The following is a 23,269-nucleotide window of genomic DNA, read 5'->3' on the forward strand; positions in this document are numbered from 1 at the left end:
TATACAAACATAGATGAGTAGTGCATGTACGAACGCAATGCATGCATGGTATGCAGAAGAATCTGACATGCACGTGGTCCTTTCAGTTCGCGCCTTCAACTGCGCATGTGCATCAGCAGCACATTTTACACATCTGAATCAATGCGGCAGAGGCCGTGAAAGTATCTCAAAATATCAGTAACAATATGGGCCATCTGATCACAACAAACATCTGAGCGAAACTATGACAGTCTGATAGCTTGATTGCCATCGAGAGTTGTTGGTTACATGGATGTTTTCAGTTAAAAAACTCACCTTTTGCGTGTGAATGCGAAAGATTTCACAGATTTTACCGGGCGGCCATGATGGTTAACGCAGACAAACGAGCTGTTACGAGGACGGTGATTGGAGGATCGCTTCGCGCCAAAACAGGCTTCGTAGATCTTCGGAATCGTTCGGGTTCGCGCTTGTTTGACAACCACGATCGTGTCTCTTTTTGAATAGATGTGCTAGAAACACTTTTAAACCAAAAATCAAGTTTGTGTTCTCATTTTGGGGGGAAATAATGAAATTTTTTTGAATAATGAAAATTTTCGGCGGCGGCTTTGGGGGCATGCGGGCGGTGGACGGTAATCTAATACTTTCATTCCTGAGGCCTAAGTAAAGTTATAGCCTTTTTAATTTTCATATTTAAAGGAAAATGTATTACAATCGTCGTACAAAAAGCCCGTTTTCTCGAAACTGGCTCGGTTTATGAAATAAATCAATTTCAAGACTCAAGTTATCTCTTTATACCATTTGTTTGCTTGAATATTCAACCCGGGCAGACTTTACACGTGGAAAGAAATGTAATCCTAGATATACGTGGTCATTTGAAATCAATTAACCCCTTACATGCAGCTTATTTTTGCAGAGTACCAGACTGCTTGCTACTGACAATGGATACAGAGTGGATTGTTTGTCGTTGTGTGCAAATCAACAAGGCCCCATCGAGGCTCTTGCTAGCGTGGCAGAGGGTCAAAGTTACCTGGAGTAACAGATGGGCCTTTTGTATCAATGATTATCGAATGATGGGCATGGTTGGGATGTTGTAGAGAGGAGGGCATTGAAATCGTAAATTCATTGGCTTCCGGGGTTTGAATGGTTTCGATGTTTAGTCCTGGATGGGTGTGGCTGGACGTAATGGTCCCGGAACCGCCGACAGGCGGCACCACCTCACGACGAAGGCTTTTGCGGACCGCTTCAAATGGTTTCATAAGTCATATTCCTGGTTGTGGATTTCGACCTCCAGTTATCTATGATAGAACCCGCTCCAATCGGTTTAACCGAATGGAATAGTTAGCAAAATAATTTTCAAGGTAGTTTACGGTGAAAAGGAGCGCGGACGAAATTTGACTCAGAAGAAAAAAAGGATTTTATCGGTGAATATCAAAACTGATGACGCGTCCGAAATTGTGAACTGATAATTTTTAGCAAGATCCGATGACGACGCAGACATTGCACAATTTTGTGACGTTGCACCACACACGATTTTATGACGTTGTACACCTCGTGTATGCACGTGTATGCTCATGTCATCGTGCGGTAAAATATGACAGCCACGGCTGCCGGTACTTTCGGTGTTTGCGCCTTGTAACTGGTAAGTTTGTGGAAAGAGCCATGTTTCAAGTGACACAAGCCATTAGGAATGCGTGTGTATTCTTTGGGCGGCTTGTAGTAATTAATGACACCGAGCTTGAAGTCAAGTAAGTAGTACTAGTGTGGGCCTAGGCCCGACCGGCATCCACTCTGCTCATTTCATGATTTGGTCGCCTACATACATGATGTACACCTACGTACATGCATACGGTATCATGCCTACAACATGCATGCTGTCGCGCCGGTTTCCTTGTCACAGTCTCGGCTAGTTATGACACAGTTTACATTACTTTTCCCCATGTTTTGAGAAGTGATAAGATGCACCATCTTTTTCTTGGGGGCCCTGGGTTGTGATATTTTAGTAGCGTAGTGGCCCAAACAGGGAGAAACTCACTACACACTAGCCATGCCCCATGAATGGTACATGTACATGTATGTAGGCTATGCCTTGTCAGCAGTCCGTGATATGAAATCCAGCCCTTTGTGGATAAAGAAAACAAATTCTTGTCTCTTGCTAAACATTCACAGTCCATGGCCATGGGCGCATGCCGACCCAGGCCCGGCCCCCCTACTATGTAAAAATTCTTTGAAATTGAATATGAAATTTGAGCATCTTAGAACAACTTTTTCAAAAACCGCAATCTGCTCCTGTCTAAACCATGTAAACTATGGACTCAAATGTCACACGTGTCCTGGATACATAGGCTAGGCCTTGGTCATGTAACATGGTAGTCAATTTCAAATAGGCCTTGTGTCCAGGTAGGAAGTGAAATTCAACCATACCACGCATTGTACATGGTGTTACACTTTTACCGGAAGACGAGGCTTTGTTTGTAAAAGAAGAGTAATCCTGTGAGGGTTCTTTTGAATTCGTGCATGTCGTGCATTTATCTTCCAATGTTTATCATTCATGTATTTTGAATGCTTTTGGTTATGATTTGATATTACAAAAACTTGGCCTCTTTGTGAAAATGCCTTTTCAAAATTTCCGATATCCAAAAACCATCTACTATCCTATATAAACCGACTTACTCTTTTACTGACCCCTTATCCAGCCACTCCAAATTAACTACGAAATGGTCATTGGAAGCCGAATGTTATCCCAATCCACTCACACTTGATATTAAACTAAGAAGTATCAGTCACATTTTCAGGAAGAAATGCCCTAAACGGGTGCTTGTAGCACACTTGTGACTTGGAAGTTGACTTGGAACAGGTGAACCCTCCAAAAGGCCTCCAAGGCCAAAATCATGCTGCCTGGCATGATTATGAAGAATTCTGACAAATTGGATTCATTGTTTCATCATTATAGAACTTCCAAGTTCCTAAAATAAAAGTGCAATTGCCACCTGGTGGTTATGCGGATACCTTCTCATCTCAGTTCAAATATCTGTAGGCCAGGTGTGTCCTCTCATCCCATCACTTCAACGTTTTGGTACACTCCATTCATCATTGGAAGTCAGATTCGTGTGCAATACATGACATTTGCCATGACCCGAGCATTTATCACCTTCTCCAGCGTATGTCATAGCAATATCAGTGCTGAAGCTATCATCCAGTGTTCAACACAACTTCATTCTTGCAGTTCATGACATATACGCAATGGAAATGTCCACAAGGCCTCAGTCGTCTGTTGTGTCCTTAGCGACAGAGGCGGGCTCTGTATGAGACAGGATGCATTGTGATAAATTGAATATCATAACATACTTATGGAGATTTCTATTGTAATCTAGTGTTTAACCACATATCCCACCTCATTTTAAAGGTAATTTGGCGGTATGTCACAAATCCTCCCCTCATTGCAGCTGTCTGTGTATGGCATGCACACCAATCTCACTTTCGGCCCCTTTTTTTCTAGCAAAAACCTCTTCACAGATCATCCTTTCGCGGCAGGAAATGCTTCATCCTTCTGTGACACTTTCACCTTCATCCTATTCTCTATCAGGTATGTATCAAAGCAAGAAAAACTTCAATCGTCGGTTCTCCTCTAGCGACAGAGGCAGGGTCTGGCCACTTCCTTGGACACATTGTGTAACAAATGATGTGTTGCCATCAATTTAATATTGTAGCATACTTGGCAAGATTTTCAGTGCACTTTGGTGTATCACAACATAGCCCACCGCATCTTAAAGATAATTTTGCAAAGGGGGTCACATATGCTCCGGTCATGGCAACTGTCAATGTATTGCACACCAATCTTACTTACCTTCCCTTTATCTTCCAGCAAGCAGTTCTCCACTCGTCACCCTATCGCTCCAGACATCACTTCATCCTTTGGTGAGACGTTCACCTTCATCATAGTGCACACATTGTATCAGGTATGTATCACCTACATGACCTAGGTTGACATGTTATGATATCATCTATTGAATCAACCAAAAGAACATTGCCATGTTGTCAAACATGTTAAACCTGCATTGTCAATTAACTGCATGTACATGTATACATATGAAGTCGCCATCTTTATCACTTGAAAACTTTATTGATACAATTAATGTCCAACAGAACTATTCATGTGATTCTCATGACTATGTAATGTATTTCTTCATGACACAAATTGACAAATAATAACTCCTACTCACTTCCACTTCAGGTATATGATCACATGGCTGCAGTGCACCCACAACTACCTAACACTTGTTCCATCTGTCATCGGACATCAACACAGCAGTACACAATCACGATTGAACCTCTCATCAACACATCCTACAATGGCAACATAGTCAAGCGACAGTTCAGTGATAAACAGGGAATGGTTGTCGGTGTCCCAACCTGTCCACAGTGTGCTTCCTTTGTTTGCCCCAGCAGTGATCGCAACAAACGAAATCCATGTTGGTCTCATGCATGGCCAGCAACTATATGGACATGTCTGACAACCCCTCATTACACTAACCCAAAGAAATGAATGCAATTCATGCCATATTCATTAAGACAACTTTGGCTGCCTTCGATGCAACAATGGCTGCCATCCATGCGCAATGCCATGAACACTCCACCACACTTTCAAGATGTTACAAGACAGTTCACAAATCTCAAGGCACTATTTGACAGTGGGGTCCTTGGTCGAGTCATTGAAGCCCTAAATGACTTTTGTTATCCTGTTGTATGGTGCCCAGTCGGATGCTTCATGTTCCTTGATGATGTCTTGCAGAACTCATCCAACAGGCATGCCACAAAGTCACCTCATACACCATTGAAACCCGACATGACTTGGAAAAAATACTAGCCACTGCTGAAAAGGACATTGTATTGTTGACTACTGATGCAGCTGTCGTTCAAGCTCTGAATCTCCCAACCGAGGCTCTTCAACCCCAGTGGCACCTCATGCTTTCACTAACTGCCAGAGACAACTTTCAAATGAATGTACGTTGGAACATCAACACCACATGGCAATCACTTGGACAACCAATGGACAACCCTCTTCCGACAAAGCAACACCTCCTCCTGTATGTGCGAGCTGGGTATCGCATTCAGCCAGCTCAGAGGCTCATGCTACAGCGATGCTGTGGTCAAACTCAAGCATACTGCATCCTTCACAATCAATTGCTTATTCGTCAGGCACAGGGACTTCACATCAAATGCAGTGCAGCAGCATGCAAATGTTTCCTCTTCTGGTGTTGTCCTCACAACTTCGGGGAGACAGAACAGTGTGTTTTCGGATTATGTCAGAAGCACTTCAAATTGGCAATTAAGGATCACCCAGATGGAACCTTTACTGTGGGTCACTATGGTCCTGCACTTCAAACTCCATCACTACCAACTCCAAGCAAGAAACGTCGCATTGAATATGACAGTGAACAACTTTCAGATGAAGATGATGCAGACGAAGACGAAGACATAACTTTCTCTGTTGACTTCCATCCAGCTGTGCATGATAACCAGGTTGATGATGACCCACAGGACCTGTACCCTATTGGCAACACAAATCATATGGACAATTTCTGTCCCCTTTCGACATCAACAGATATCACTCCTCTGTTCATGACAGAAAACAGCTCCACCACATCAGGCCACTTCCACCTCAACCACCATTTACGTGTAATGGCTAGAACATCTTTTGCGCACAAGCCTCCTGTGCCAACTCTCCAACTGTTGCAGAACGTGTGCAGTAAAACGCCAGACTGGAGTGTGCCGCTCATTTATCCTGAAGGCATGCTATTCCCTCGCATCTTCTGGGCTGCAGAAGGCCACTGTGTCGTAGGTGCCATTCCCTCAGTCTTCTACACGAATGTCATCCAAAATAGCCACCAAAAGACCTTGGCACCCCTGAAGCACAACTTGACCACAAGAATATTAGACGGAAGCCTCCTTACATCACATGACATGGCTTACCTTCAATTTGCCTTCGACATCATCCTCAATAGTGACCTCAACAGGAATTCAGCAAAAGTAGCTTGCCATCGAGGATTGGAGGCTGTGGTCAGAGATGGCGAAAAAATACAACTCGACCTTCAGGATGGACTTCTCCAGTTTGATGATATTGATTCTCGTAGGCAAGTTAATCAACTTGTTGCCACTTTGCGTACAGAGGGCCCTTGGACATACTTCCTCACACTCACATGTAATGACTCTGCTACCCCAGGTGTGGCCCCACTTCGAGCTGCAATCAAACACCATGCTGACCAGCACAACCCTGCACAATTTCATGACCTTTTACAAAATTACTCTGTGTTGCTCACACGTGCATGGGAGCGCACCGTTCACCATATATGGACTTATATCACAACGAGCCATGAGGAAGTTTTGGGACCCATCAAGAGCTCATGGATGAGGTTTGAATTTCAAAGTGCGGGTGCTTTGGGCAATCGCCCTCATGTGCATGCTGGTCTAACACTTCGAGATGAACCTCTCCCTACCACACTAGCACGCATTAGATGTTCAAATATGTCCATGTGGGCACCAGAAACTGGTACAGACTTTGCTTCATTGAAAGGAGATGGTCTCCTCAACACGTTGAATGAATATGAAAGCCTGCAAGACTTGGCCAGCACATTACAGCAACATTCCTGCACAAATGCAGGCGGCACATGCATGAAGAGAAAAGCAAAGGACGATACGTTCATATGCCGAGTTCCAAAACATCATCCAAGTTTCTCTTATGACTTCCAGGACCATGGCATCTTATATCCCGAGGACACATACACCAATCTGGCGTACCTAGATCTAGCCACATTATGTGCATGTGGACATCATTGGGAAACTGGACCACAATTCAAAGCAGGGATGTGGCATTATCCAGCCCAAATTGACGAACATTTCGTTCCAACGGTCCCACGATTGTTCGTAGCGATGAAGTCCAGTGCTAACGTCCAGGTCTGTGATAGGAAATTCCAGGTATCATACTTGGCAAAGTATGCTGCAGGCATCGAGGAGAGGAGGCCAGTCTCCCTCTCATCAACATCCACCCAAGATCAAGTCCATGTAAAACCTCATGACCGCATAAACATGAAGATTACTGGCCAGCGATTACACCCACTTAACGCTAAACCTACGCATCTGGCAAGAGAGCTGGCACTAACAGAGATGATATGGTACTCGCTTCATTTCCCTTACGTCATCTCAAGCACCAGCTATGTCCATGCCTCCACCAAACCACCCGAATATCGCATAGCCATCATCAAACATAGAAGACACCAACGTCAACAACAGGAGCAAGATGGTGGTGGAGGACTGCCACAGACAGTGGCTGACAGATTGGCGCTACCCCCTTGGCGACAGTTCACTCCATCGCAGATCACGGCCATCTCCAGTCATGAACAAGGCAGTTTCTGCTTGGATACCACATCTGCATTTTCAATCAGACCACCAGAACTACTACTTTTTTCAAAGATGGAAAACTACTTACGATGGTTCACCTGGAAAAAGGACCCAACATCTCAACTAAACCCCATTCTCAATAGGACTCATCTTATTGATGGAGCAGGACGTTGCGTTGGCATTCGCGCTGCTCACGTCTCCGATGCTGCTTGCCACATCCATGCACTCACAACCAGCAATGATCCCGCCATCACTGAGGTCGCTGTGGATCTATACGCCCAAATATTTGGACCCATACGTCATCAACAACAAGAATATCCTGCTGAACCAACAGAACACTACCAGCGCTTTGTAGACGCATCAGACATGAGATGCAATGTGGTTGTATTCAAGGCACCATTCCCATCAAATATACCTGAATTCTTTGTCCACATCCTCTTAACAATGGGACACTTCACTACTGAACAGGACTTATACAGCCAACCTAACATGACGTCCGCCTTTAGGGCTGCATAGCTGATTGCCAATGATGATCCCAATGAAGACGCAGTCAAAACCATTACTCAGGAATATACCACAGACCAGCTCCTTTGGTATCCCTTCGGCTCCCAGTGTTTCAGCAAGCACCTAGACGATGCTCTTCGCGCGCTGCAAAGTATACTCCTCACACACCATCATGAAAGTCCACTCCCGTCAGCTACTGAACAAGACATTGCAGATTCGATTCAACATGACCTCATCAATCATGAACGTTTCCTTCGACATACTGCAGTAGAAGTCCTCAGTGCAGAAGCTCTCCCAGATTTCCCAGATATTGACAATTTCAAAGAACGTGCAGTTGACTTCCAACCCCGAATTACACTTGTCCCAAATCAAAGCGCAGCAGCATCATTTGAAGAACAGTCCACAGCACTGAACACATGCATTACTGCAATAGATCAACTACACAATGAACAACCTAGCCTCCGTAACTGTTTCGTACTCGTTGGACCCCCAGGCTCAGGAAAATCTCACATTCTACTCCTAGCAAATACCTATGCCCTGTCAGAAAACATGCGAGCACTATTGGTGGCAGTCACTTCAGAAAGGGCTAGGCGGCTTGGAGGCTTGCACATCCATATGGTTTTTGAAATTCCTGTGGTCAATGTCCAGATGCACACTGTCCAACATTCCATGTCCAAAGCAATCATGAGCCTCTCAAGGAAACCAGTCAAAATGGCTATGCTACAGCGACTACACGTCCTCGTCATTGAAGAAATTGGCCTCCTCTCAGCTCAACTTTTCGCCACCCTAGATGCCATCTTCCAAGTAGTGCGAGAATCAAACAAGCCAATGGGAGGAGTTCTGGTAATCACCACAGGAGATCCATACCAGTTGGCACCAGTCGAGGGGACACCATTCTGGACTAGCCACCATCTAATCGGCATCATCTCAATGAGGCATTACGTGCGAGCATGCGAGGATCCAGACCTACAACAACTAATCGACATAATGCGTAGTAATGTCATCACTGAACACATCATTACAAATCGATGTCTACCTCATGCAGTCCCAACATGGGATGATGTCCAATCAGATGCCTTGAAGATAGTTGGCACCAAGGCTGCCTGCCAGGAAATAATAGACAGATACATTGCCCAGAAACAGATCCAACTGTTCAGTGCCTAACATGCCTTTCAGTCGATGAAGCAGAGACAAGCCAAGGAGTATGGGCCCATGCCAATGCCACTGTTCAATCTAAGCTGGACAGAGCCTGTCTGGAAAAAAGACAACTAGTGGTATTTAAGGGGCAGATACTTCGCCTCACCTACAACAATCCAAATGCCACAAATCAAATACCTCGTTTCTCTCAGGGTCAGTTGTGTGTCGTCGCTGACTTGCCAACAGAAACAAACAAAATATGCCTCAAGCTCGTTCCGCCTGGGGAAAGGCATGTAGATCCAGACAACATGCCAAATGCACCTGGATGGGAGACATTCTACCTTTCACCAGCTCAAGCACCCTTGGTTATTGTCGGCAATGGCCACACTAAAGCAAGACGAGTTCAGTTCCGGGTCACCTACTGTGTCTGCAGCACGGTCCACAAGGCACTTGGTAAAACATGCGTGCAAATAGCAACACAGATATCGTGTCAACATCGCAAATACCGACTTTGGGAAAAGGACCAGTTGCTGGTACTCATCAGCAGAGTCAAAAGCTTGGACAAAATCTTTTTTGTCACACAGGACCACAACGACACATTGATGGCCATCAGAAAGCTTCTTGACCAGACCCCCCATGGACATTCCATATTAACAACATTCTATCAGCATCGGAAACTACAACTGCCTCAGCTTCCATTCAGCATATCAATGACCCCTACCCACCAACCATTCGAATGCAACAACTGCCTGACAGCAGCATCGGTTTTGTGTACATGCTAGTCAGCTCCTCCCATCATCATTTTGCCTATGTGGGGGAAACGGCACGCATAAAGCGGCGTATTCAACAACATAACAGTGGCCATGGTTCACGCTTTACCAACAATCCACACCTGCGACCATGGATGTGTTACATATTAGTATACAGATTCCCTGGACAGGGCGACGATCAGCCCAACATCAATGCAAGAAAACACTTTGAACATCTGTGGCATACCGCCAATGCACAAGATCATCTACCAAACACAAGAACCATCTACACCAATGGCAAGATAGTTTTCAATAACATGCGACAAACTTACCCAAGCCTGATCTGGGAAGAGCTGGGGCAACTCACGCAATAACCAAATTCCACCTTTCTCCAAAGAACACCTTCAAGACTATCAACTTCAGCAACTTCTTAAAGACTTTCACAGACTGATTAAAGACAATTGAAGGACTTCTTCAACACTTCATGTGAACACGTTTTCCATGCTTTTAATGAAAAGACACTGACGAAGAGTTCTTAAGCACTTTTGTATCATTGAAGAGAAATGATGAAATCGAACAACTTCAATGACTTTTTAAGCAATCGCCAGAATTCAATGGGATTCTAGGTCATTCAGAAGTTAATAGCAAACATTGATAATCAACGATTTGAAGCAGCCGTATCATACCCAAAAACATTTACAAGTGCAATGTTTCATGCCAGAAAGTTCCACAACATGACATGCACCAAACTTCTTGCAATTATGACGTCAGTGCATACAGCACATTCCAGTGCCCAAATGCAGCAGGGACAAAATCACATCAATGCATCCTTCTTCTCGTCAACCACAACTGTCCGATATTCCACGACATTTCTATCTGAATGTGAGTACAAACAAAACCAATCAACTTGTATCCGCTTCATCCATTTAACATCTGCAGCACAATGTGAGAGGACGCATTGTCTTCATAAGCAATGCATCCTCTCACCTCTCACCTCCAAACCTCAAACTGTCCAAATAAAACTTTCCCTTTTTACAAACTCTATAACAAAACTGAATGTCAGTATAAACAGCTCCTAATCAACTCATATAACCTTAAATCACTTTACATGTGCAGTATCGTGTGAGAGCTTCCATTCACTTCATAAGCAACGCATCATATCACCCCCAGGCAAGCATCACACTCTCCAAATATAACTTGACACCATTTCTCAAAGTTGCCTGGAAAACTTCACGAAATTGTAAACTTATTCAATTCCACATCTTCAATCTCCATCTACTGATATGTGACATCATCATGCATAGCAATGCTCATAGAAGTGGCCACTTCCAATACTAGTACTACACTAATCAACTGTAACTGTCCACAATCCCCAAAATGCCACGGACACTCAAAACACTTACCTCAGCAGAACACCCCAATTCATCAATTACTAATATTAACAGTCAATCTTCACAGTGACCAATCAGCAACTTTAATAATACTCCATAGATATACTACTATTGCCAGCATGCAACAGTAACAGTTATGACAGTAACACAACTTCCGTCCATTCAGTTCCTTGCCAACTTGGAATTAGTGACTCACTCGTCATGTCTCTACCTTCCTTATTTAAGACAATTTCTCATGCAATCATTCCTTTCACATTTCAATTTCAGGTCGACTCAACAATGCTGGCCCAATATTTGGAATCAGGAGACCTACGTACAGCCATGGGCATTTTTAATCACGACACCGTGACTCATCTCTCCCTGTCAGCATTACTAACCAACACAGCAGAGAACACAAGAATGACCGCACAAATCCTGTCAATTAAGAAACCAAGGCCCAAGAAATTTCAGAAAGAGGGGAGCAAATTTGCAAAAGTAGAGAAGCAGTATGACCGGCTTATCCTTTTCAGGTAATTACACAGACTACTATCAGTATCATTATCCGCACATCATAGTCTTACAAAGCCACCTGCAATGCACCAAAAACCCAACTTGATGAAACTCATTCTGTGAAGCATCAACCAGTCAAGTGCACTTCATCCTAATCATCACTATGCAAGTTGACAACAAAGACCACATCAACATTTTAAAGCAACAGCTAATGCTCACTCCATCACTGTTTCAGAGAGCTTACTGAAGGGGACCTCTTCTACGTTCTGACTGACACGCCCCAGGATACGAGAAACCTGTTCAAGATACAGAACTTCACCTGGCTCGGAGCAACGGTCGGCTTGTTTGAGCCTGAATATAAGAACATGTTGAACCATGTCCCTATCTTCGCAATGGAGCAACCGCTATTGCCAATTAAGCCAACCCTAGCTGATACGATCAATAGACCTTACGTGGCGGATCCCCAGGTCACTATACGTTCAAGACGCCATCTCAAATGCATCATTTGCGTCTGCAAAGTTCACAGAGCTGTTCCTTTCCACGAATGCAATGAAGGTAAGATATTACAGACATTCTTTTTCCTTCATAACCACACTCCCAATGCTCACCGCACGAAATACATCCTACGTAGGCGTCAGCATTTATCGATCAACAACAGAACCAAGTCAAATAAACATAATAGACCATAAACTCAAGTGCTTTCTGTCTTTCATTTCAGACCACAAGCCCACAAATCCCAATGATTCCAGTTCGTCAACACATCAACCGAGTTATAGCTGAGTATGCTGACAATGGCATCACCTGGAAGATTGCCGGATGGTACAAGCCGGGCCTTCGTGCGAATGATGAACAAGTGCGGGAGCCCAAATTTCATGTCTGTTCTATCACACCTGCCAGAGTGCTTGACAATGTCGAACTATTTACAGTGGAAATGCCACCACATAATGAACAGCAACCACTTGAAGCAGCGGTACAACGCCCATGCCACCAGCGCGTCCCTGCTCCACGCCAACAAGCCCCTGATCAACGCCAGGTAGCCCCTGGCCCTGCTCAACACCAGCAAGCTGCTGCTCAACGACGGCCAGCTCCACGACAGCAACCACCACCACCTCCTCCTCAGCAACCCATTGATCCACGTCAGCAACCTGTTGATCCACGTCACCAACCCGTTGATCCACGTCGGCAACCCGTTGAACCACGACAGGCACAACAACGCCGCGGTCAGCCCAACCAAAATGCGTCTGTAGCAGCCAGTCAAATGCACAATTGGAGCCAGTAGACAGTGTTCATCATGATCAGTACAGGAGGCTATTTCGTATATTAAAGGGGTAGACCGTTCGATTAAATCGTGGTCCGATTAAATAGAAATCCACTTATACACAGGGCCGTAGTGCATTAATTTCGCCTACGACTTTGCTGAAACTTGGTATTTATGGTGTTGTAGATCAGTCTACACAACGGTTATGTTGAATTTTTCATTTAGTGCGTATTTCTGCAATTAGAAATTTTCAATATCAAACATTTTAACGAACGGCTTATGCCTTTAAAGGCTGAATCAAGCTAACTGGCCTGGACATCCTGTTATCTATATAATAATACTGGAAGGGGGACGAATAAAGTCACACTTAGAGGCGTTGGATTGCCTTGAAATTTTGCATGAATTGTGGTGACACCTTACCCTGATGCAACGTCTTGGTTTTGTTCAAAAATATACTTCAGCGGAGCAGTAATGAGAGATTTTTAATCGGACACTGTCAATTCTCCTTACCACTTACAGAAGCCAAGCCATTGCTGTTAAATTATGCAGGGGCTTAATAAATTATCTGCACTCCCTCTGGGGTGAATAACATTACCTTTTGAACAGCTGGCTGTAGGGGGATGATTGGAACAGCCGGTATACCTGCTGACCTGCTGCACTCCCTCTGGGGTGAATAACATTACCTTTTGAACAGCTGGCTGTAGGGGGATGATTGGAACAGCCGGTATACCTGCTGACCTGCTGAACCCAGGTTAATGTTATTTTCAATCCACGATTTCGCGGGAAATGAAATTGTAAACAAACGCATGTGTGCAGTTCAAATGTAAACAAAAATGTATTTTTGGTACTTCGGTTGCTGGACTTGGGTTTTCCCGCAGTTAGGAGCTGGGGTCAAATTGATGGTCTATTGTTTATGGATGCTGTTTTAGTTAGAGCTAGCCCTTGATTATGAAGGAATTTTCAAATGAAGGTGACCATGGTCTGTGTATCTGAAGAGGCACTCTGAACTTGGCATGGCCTTATCAAGGAGCTGCTCACGATGCTGAACTTCTAGCTTGCCTTTCAAGTGCCTTGCCCGAGACATTTGGAAGCCGACGCATGTGAAGGCCTATCTGAGTTCTCCTTCTCCGTATAAAAAGGGGCATATTGCTGACTGAGGAACGAGGCATATTGACATTGCCTCATCTATCGGACCAATTGATACACTTTTTATGCACACATACAGCACGCCACAGCTAGGTCCGAGTCTGTGGACAAATGGTTGGTTTAATTTGCCTCTTCAATATTGCTCCTTTGATATTGCATTAGATTTTCATTGCAATTCAATCTAATCAAGATATAGCCCATTTGAACCTGCCTGCGCCACGGGTATAATGCTAGTCATTCAAATAATGTCTATGAAATACTGGGCCTGTTTTTTCATTACAGTTACTGGCGTGAATCACCAATTCTTTCTAAAGATGCGCCCACCTGTTCGGAAGCTAGATATTTATACAGTAGGGCATCGGCATCCTCTATCGGCGTTGCACCATGCTGCTACCAGTTTTGGTGGTTGTTCACCAAGTCTTTGTACTACTGCGCCGAGAGTGTTCGGCAGGATATTTATTTCTTCTTTACTAACGTTACACCACAACATCATTGTAATAAATACATGTATGATGTAAGCTACTTCTTATTCAAATATTAGTCCTCGTCCATCCTTGGGTAATGGGACAATCCATTCCCTCTCTTAACTCCTTCAGTTGACCATCGCTATAAAATCATTCTTTGCCAGTGATATCGCCCACCTTTTCATCCTGCCCATCATTGATGAAAGAACAAAGATATCGGCGCAAAACGGATTTCCACAGTCTCAATTGTCCAATTCTCTTGCCCCGATAATGAAATACATGTAAGTCACAACTACCTGAAAAACAAACATGCTCCACTTTCCATATTCAACAACTTCCTACCAACTGGACAAGTGCTTCAAGATTATCAGTATCAGTACAGTGTACATGTAATCAATATATAACCATTCTTCTTGCCTGACTGTCTTCACATGATACCTCTTAGGTTTTGAGCCATACGTTATTTTTCACAGGGCACCTTCTCCCCAAAACTGAATACTTACGATGTTATTTCCGCCACAGGCTTGACGACAAGCGCTCCCACACTTGCTCTATACAATTCCTTTACCATTCTATCACATTCTCATTGTGAAAAGTCCCCTCCACTTCTTATACAAATTAACTAGTTCTCAAACAACAACTGGACAGATAACATTTCATTCCAAAATCAGGGACTTCTCCAACACTCCTAGACAATAATGAAATGGCCAGGGCCATTGTGCTCACCTCATGTGGAGGAAAGATGGATAAAGAGCATGGTATTGTGTCATGTAGTGTTAGGTTTGATGTAGGTCCAAGCAATTACAATTTCCCCAAAATGGCCAATTTACATAACATTCGACCTCTGTGACCTTGAAAAGTAGGTCAAATCAAAGAAGACCCGGGTGACACATTGAATGGTTGTTAGAATTAGATGTACCTATGATATAAAATTGGTGCCAATCGGGCAAGTCATTACTAGGAATAATGGCATTTTGAAGAATTTAGGATTTGGCCCCCTCCCTGGAGGCCAAACGGCAAATCAGATCGCACCAAACTTCGGTACCTGAGATCACCTGACCAAGGGGTACATGTGTACCTAATTTTTGATCGATAGTCATTGCAGTTAAGAAACGTGCCATAGTTACGGCCTGACGGCGAATTTACGCCATTTGACCTTTGTGACCTTGACAAGAAGGTCAAATTAAAAACCTGTGTGACATATACTGTAAGGTGGTTAGATGTACCCATGATATCAAATTGGTGGCAATCGGGCAAGAAGTTAAGGAATAATCACATTTTTTTTTTAGGTTTTTGGATTTTGCCCCCTGGTGGTCAAGTGGTGAATCATATTGGACCAAACTTCGGTCCCTGAGATCACCTGACTAAGGGGTAAATGTGTACCAAATTTGGTATCAATAGTCATTGCAGTTTAGAAACGTGCCATCGTTACATCCTAACGGCCAATTTACACCATTTGACCTCTGTGACCTTGAAAAGAAGGTCAAATCAAAAACCCGGAGGATATATGATGCACATTTGCTAGAAGTACCTACCATATTTTTTTCAAAATTTCCCGACTACTATTAAGGGAGATATTGCATATTTTCACTTTAAACGTTTGGCCCCCTGGTGGCCAAACCATGAAACGAATCGGACCGAAACTTGGTCTCCAAGGTGTCATTACATAAGGGTACATGTGTACCAAGTTTCAACTCAATAGCTCTAACAGTTACGAAACGTGCCCTGCTAACGGACGACGGACGACGACGACGACGACGACGACGACGACGACGACGACGACGACGACGACGACGACGACGGACGACGGACGCCACGGTATGGGATAAGCTCACCTCTGCTAAGAGGTGAGCTAAAAAGGTGCAAGGACAGTAATGACAGTCCCAATTCACCTCTGCTGGTACCCGGCAAAACATGACACCAAAAACACAAACATGTATCACTCAATCGCCTTAGAATATCATGTTTCTGAAAATCCAACGACAACCATTCTCACGTCATCTTCACAGGATTCTAGAGGTGGGATGGGGAAGAAGGCATTGAACTTTCAGGGATGCTGCATTCATGCAGATGGCACCACCTAGCAGGCAGCGGTACCACATCAGTCTTCACATCATTAAAGCCCTATGATCACCACAGGAGAAAAACCATCCACCATTGCCACCCCAAACCCACAAATACAACCCTACAAGTCGAGAACACCCTCCATATGGCCAAACTCACTGCTCCTTACTAAATAAGCTCAAATAACCAAACCCAGCTTGTTCCGAAAACTCTGGGTTACTAGTATACGAGTATTGAGAGAAAGAGGTGGAGGAAATATTGTATGTTGATTTTTATTTTATCAACAAGAGGCCCAATGGCCTGGCGCTCAGCTGAAATGTGTTGCAAACCAAACTCAGATAACGGTACCATACAGTATAATTGACAAATACGCAATTTTTTCTTTAGTTTGATACCAAACATGACATCCTTAGGCCTACCCGTCTTGAAGTAGGCCAGTAGGTCATGAAAGTGGGTCAGCGCATTTTGCCTCTTCATTACCTTTAGTTTGATACTTAAATGAATCGGGGTTGAATGTGATCACATGTTTGTATTCTGAATCACTGATTTGTAGTTCAAAGGTTATGCACTTGTTGTTTATTGTGACATCATGCACATAGCCCTTGAGTTCATTTGTGCTTGACGTGCAGGTCTTCATACTTGTGCCAGGAGACATCTTGGATGGAGTAACTGAAATTATGAGCAGATGAATATATCAATCATGGTAAACCAAGATGTGAGGAAAACATGTCATCCTCTAGTTGTAGATACATGTAATCATGTATGCGGTGATTTTTCATTAATTTCATACTATTTGGACATTTTCACACAGTGGCTAATATCAGCTGGAGTACTGACAAACTGACCGGTATGCATTTGCCATTCCTCATTGCATGCAAGTTGTGAAGTGTGACGCAACCAACAACACTCAATGTTTCCTTATCTTGAGACAAGACCACAATTGATTTTTTAAGCCTTTTAGCAGTTAAATTGTCAATGTTTGACCGCGACGCATCAAAGAATGCGTCGACTTGTGAAACTGAAATTCGGATATGATATACGGGTTAGTCTTGCGAGTAACTGGTGCGATTTAAATTGGTGATTGACCACGGAAATTTTTTTATAATCGACAAATTAGACAGACTTTGATATTTCCACTGTTTTCAGCCAACTGGCAGAAAAAACTCAAAACACGCCCCCTATTACCCAATTAGCAAAATTTGAAATTAATTTTTTCATCAAATAATTTCTTTATATCTGTAGACTTGCCACAACAAATATTTTTTCAATACCTCTCCAAATATGTACTTGAGAGTTAAAAACATGCACTCGTCTAATTGATAGGCCTCGACCCTCCAACCTATGAATATTCATTAGTGGTCTTGTCTCTCTTCCGGTTTAGGCCATGGGCGCCGCCATTTTGAATCCACGTGCCTGCGCTGAAGTGAAAGTGCCATCGTGGTCGAAAATACAGGACAATATCTCCCATATAATTAGCACTATCAACATAGCCCAAAGATTTTTCCATAATCCCACAATATCATACTATCAGATCATCATTACAGTTTCGAAAAACACACCATCGAAACCCTTTTTTCACGCGAAGTTTCGTTCACTTCCTCCTATCCTCTCAACCATCACTCAGCTCAGCTCATCGGGTCTGTCAAATTTGTCACCAGCAAACCCCTGCCCGTCTCTCACGATCACCACATTTGAAGCCAAAGTCACTAAATCTCCGCATCAAGAGGTGCTTTATTTAGCTAAGAACGATAAAAAAATTCACTAACCTTCGCTTCCCGAGCTTAGATACTCTTTAATAAAATGTCCGAACGCCAGCTACGTACAACGTGCGTTTCGCTTATGACTAACCACTCGGTAATGATATCGATGCGCGCAAGAGCGTTCTTCCTCGATTTAAAAACTGACACCAACTACCATATTTCAAACGCCACCGTATTTATTGGTTAGCAGAAACATTACGTATGCAACGTATAACAACCATAAAACACGAAACCGAAGTAAATACTTCTCGTCAGTGTAAACACGAACTATTTATTCCGGCGGTAGAATCTCTCATCAATACCAACAACCTCGACTCGCTACCACGTCAAGATTGGATCATTAATCTCACAATCGGTGAATAGTTGACATTCTGTAATGGTTGTATCCATTCCGCTACTCATCAGCGGAGCCTAAGTTTATAAACTTTCACAGCAAAAATATGTATTTTGTCAAATACGCGACCATTTCCCCACAAGGTTTTCCTCTTGATACACCCAGGTATTCAGCAATATGCCAATGCATAGTGTAATCTATTCGGTATTGTACGGTGCTAAACCTGGAGCGAAGCTGTGTCGATCTGTCCCCTCAAGTGATTACAATACATTCGTCTCCTGAAAGCACGATGGCGGCGCTGCTGAATGAATGAATGGGCTGGGCGGAGACGAATCTAAAAAGCAAGCATAGCAGTGGTAAAGAGAACTGATATTGAATCGCTAGAATGGTGTATCTTAAAACCCAGCCAGTTTCGAGAAAACAGGCTTTTTGTACGACGATTGTAATACATTTTCCTTTAAATATGAAAATTAAAAAGGCTATAACTTTACTTATGGTTGATTTATTTGGTGTTTTGATGGTATCAGTGGATGTAGCTTAGAGGACAAAAAGGGACATTTGCACTTGATGACCTTTGACCCCCTATTTTGACCCCTCAATTGGCAAAATTTCGCCTGTTCACAGCCCTCATCGTGTTCAGCTCGAAAAACTGCTCCAGAAAAAGTATGTGAACTGCTTTTCCTCAAAAATGCCTCATTCATTCACTTTTTCAGGTAATTGTCCCAGTCTATTGAGGGGCTGCTGTCTCTGAACTCTGAGGTTGCATACCGAAAGGCTTGGGCTATCCTCAACGATAGATATGGAGACAAGATCCATCTGGCTAGAAGTTTCCAAAAACGTCTGGAAGATTGGCCCAAATGTGTTGAACCCAAGGCATTGCAGGAGTTTGCCGACTTTCTTGTCCAGTATGAGGCAACAATGGCTTCTCTACCAGGACTCTCATCCTTTAATGATCAGGAGCCCATCATTGAAAAACTGTCAACTTATGTAAAACGAGCTTGGGCAAAGGTTGTAGATGACCATCGCTTCAGCGGCGATGGCGATGAGGGCCCCATGGACATTTACCCGAGTTTTTCAAGACTATGTAAGTTCTTACAAAGGCAAGCTCGTATTGCCAATAACCCAGTCCTAGAATCTGGCCCCAAGGATAAGATCAAATATAGGAGTAAAACCTTTACTAAACGAGATTCATCTGCAAGGGCTACCTCATTTGCTTCAAGGGCTGAGACAAACAAGCCATTTTCAGCACCACCGGAGGCTGTTCAGCAGAAGTACACACCGAGGTGTTTCAAGTGTGGCAAGTCACACTATTTGGATGGCTGCCCAGTCTTCAAGGCCCTTCCTCTCAAGGATCGTGTTGAATTTGTAAAAGGGACTGGCCTCTGCATGGGCTGTTTTCGTCGTGGCCACATAAAACGAGACTGCACTAGGAAGCAGAACTGTCAAGTGTGCAAACGCATGCACCCAACGCTGATGCATGACTACGCATGGAAACCATCAGAGACATCTACTGTTCATGCCGTCACGTCTCGAGACTGACTAGGCAGAGGTGGTGTGCACTCATTGATCGTACCTGTCATTCTATCTCATGAAACGCAACCTATGTACAATACTGTTACTTATGCTTTGTTGGACGATCAGTCAAATGCATGCTTCGTTTCAGAGTCACTGTTAGAAGGTATCGGTTGTGCACATTTGGGTGAGGCCACTAAGCTCACTCTATCTACAATGTTAGGTGAAAAAACGGTCGAGTCAAACAGAGTTGATGGCAGGGTGGTTAAAGGTTTGCAGGAAAATATGGAAATCATGCTTCCAACTAGTTTTACTAGAGATATACCAGCTGATCATAGTTTGATCCCAAGAGTGAGCACGGTAAAAGAGTGGCCTCATTTGGTCAAGGTGTCGGGGCAGTTGACCCCCTACATGAAAAACACAAGTATTGGTCTGTTGATTGGCAGTAATTGCATGCGCGCTATAAAACCCATAGAAATCGCTCCTGGCGAGTTGGATGATCCTTACGGTGTGCGCACTGCGCTAGGGTGGGGTGTCGTTGGTGTTGTAGGAAAGTCTGAGGACAGTGGCGATAGTACTAGTAAGCCAAACCTGGGTAGCTGTCAGGTTGGTCACTTTGCATTCCAAACTCGTGTTAAGGAAGTTAGCCTGCGCCAAGTCGCAAAAATGTTTGAGTACGAGTTTAATGAGCCTGCATCGTGTAGTTTTGATAAGTTATCAATAGAATATAACCTGTTCATAAAGGTACACAAAAGAAGTGATGGACACTATGAGATGCCCCTGCCTCTGAAAACATCTGAAGTCAGTTTGCCAAACAACAAGCTCATGGCCGAAAAGCGTGCTCTTAGTTTAAAGAGAAAAATGATCAAGAACCTGGGTTATAAGAAGGACTATACAGTCTTTATGGATACCCTGATAAAAAAGGGTTACGCTGAACCTGTCCCTGAGGATGAGATAGCTGTAAAGGATGGGAAGGTATGGTACATACCCCACCACGGTGTTTACCACCCACACAAACCGTCAAAAATCCGTGTGGTCTTTGATTGTTCTGCCGAGTTTGCAGGAGAGGTTCTCAATAGGCATTTACTGCAGGGCCCTGATATGACTAACAATCTAGCAGGTGTACTTTGTCGATTTCGTAAGGGTCAGATTGCGATAACATGTGACATCGAAGGAATGTTCCACCAAGTGGCTGTGAATGTAGAACAACGCAATCTTGTACGTTTTCTCTGGTGGGAAGGGGGCGATCTCAACACTACTCCAAGGGAATACCGCATAACTGTGCACCTGTTTGGCGCCACTAGCTCACCTGGTTGTGCAAACTTTGCCTTAAAGAGAGCCGCCTCAGATCACGAAGAGCAGTATGGTAAGGAGGCAGCTGATTTCGTTCGAAATGAGTTCTACGTCGATGATGGTTGTACCTCGAAGGACGGGATCCCCAAGGACACAGTTAACATGATAGAGGGCGCCATTGGAATATGGCGAGAAGGAGGTTTCAGACTTCACAAGGTGATGTCCATTGACAAGCAAGTCCTGGCCGCCATCCAACACTCCGAGCGTGGAAAAGGGATACAGACCCTTGATTTGTGTAGAGACAGCCTGCCAGTGGAACGGACCCTAGGAATATTGTGGTGCATAGAGTCGGACACCTTCAATTTCAGGGTGCAGCTTAAGGATAATCCGCTAACACGAAGGGGGATCCTATCCAGCGTCTGGTCTGTGTATGACCCTTTGGGTCTGGTGTCGCCTTTCATCTTGGTAGGAAAACAAATTTTGAAAGAACTTTGTAAACACGGTGCCGATTGGGATGACCCTGTCCCTCAAGAGCTCAGAACGAAGTGGGAGGAATGGAGACAGCAACTCCCAGACTTGGCAAAATTGAAAATTTCCAGGACGTACACTTCACAGGAACTCAGAAAGGCAAAAACAGTGGAATTACATAACTTTTCAGATGCCAGCATGTCGGGGTATGGTCAGTGTAGCTTTTTGCGCGCGGTCAGTAGCAGTGGTGAAGTAGAAACTCAGTTGGTCATGTCAAAGTCGCGTGTCACTCCCGCAAAGACTGTGACAATCCCAAGGTTGGAATTGAGCGCTGCACTGGCTTGTGTAAAAGTCAGTGAATTTCTGGCACATGAGCTTAAGATAGAAAATCTAACACAGTTCTACTACAGTGATAGTAATGTTGCCCTGGGTTACATTTCAAATGATTCTAAGCGTTTTCATATCTACGTTGCAAACCGTGTTTAGCAAATAAGAGACTTTACAAGCCCAGGACAGTGGAGACATGTTGCCACTGACATCAATCCCGCAGATCTTGCTTCACGCGGAACCACCGCTGTAGAACTGATGAATAGTACGCTCTGGTGGAAAGGCCCAGAATTCCTTTCTAAGCAAGAACTCCCCTCAGCAGTGGAAACCCAAGTTGAGCTGTCTCCATCGGACCCTGAAGTCAAGAGATCCGTGACAGTCCTGAAAACAGATGTTTAGAAGGCACCCAGTCCTAATATGATTGACAGATTTGAGTCGTGCTCGAGTTGGATGTCACTCAAAGGAGCCATCGCATTGTTGAAAAGACGATGCTCAGGGAAACTAGATAAAGAACTCATTCCAAACAGAGAAGTGAAAAGCATGCAAGCTGCAGAAGCTCACATCATTCGTCTTGTTCAGGAAGAGGCATTTTCCACTGAGATCAAGAGACTTTCCACAGAGAAATCAAGGAGTTGGAAAAAACAGTCCACTGGCTGCATTGGATCCCTTCCTGGATGAGGATTCCATCCTCAGAATCGGCGGTAGACTGAAGAACTCTTCCATGTCAAGGGACCAGAAACATCCAGTCTTGTTACCTCGTCATGGACATGTGACTCGCATGATAGTAGGGCACTTTCATCGGATGAATGGACACCCTGGTCGTGGTATAACTCTCAACAGCATAAGACAGGCGGGGTATTGGATATTGCGATCAAGATCTGTTGTGACTAGTTACATAATGAAGTGTGTTTCATGTATCAAACTCCGTGGAGCACCGCTTGCACAAAGAATGGCTGACTTGCCTGTGGACCGCACAGAATCTGTTGGACCATTTACATA

At 44.0% G+C, this 23,269-nt stretch overlaps 1 protein-coding gene across 1 annotated transcript; it reads left to right on the forward strand.

Annotated features, from left to right (window-relative positions):
* Positions 1–20,398: 20,398 nt before the first annotated feature.
* On the forward strand, positions 20,399–22,429 carry LOC135499337 (uncharacterized). The gene has a single exon (XM_064790082.1). The coding sequence runs from the start codon at positions 20,399–20,401 to the stop codon at positions 22,427–22,429; it is 2,031 nt and encodes a 676-aa protein (XP_064646152.1).
* The last annotated feature ends 840 nt before the right edge of the window (positions 22,430–23,269 follow it).

The sequence above is a fragment of the Lineus longissimus genome, chromosome 15 (assembly GCF_910592395.1).
Source record: "Lineus longissimus chromosome 15, tnLinLong1.2, whole genome shotgun sequence".
NCBI classification, from domain to species: domain Eukaryota; kingdom Metazoa; phylum Nemertea; class Pilidiophora; order Heteronemertea; family Lineidae; genus Lineus; species Lineus longissimus.

Excerpts from the sequence above, each read along its gene's own strand:
- LOC135499337 (XM_064790082.1), top strand. The coding sequence starts at position 20,399 with ATGTTAGGTGAAAAAACGGTCGAGTCAAACAGAGTTGATGGCAGGGTG.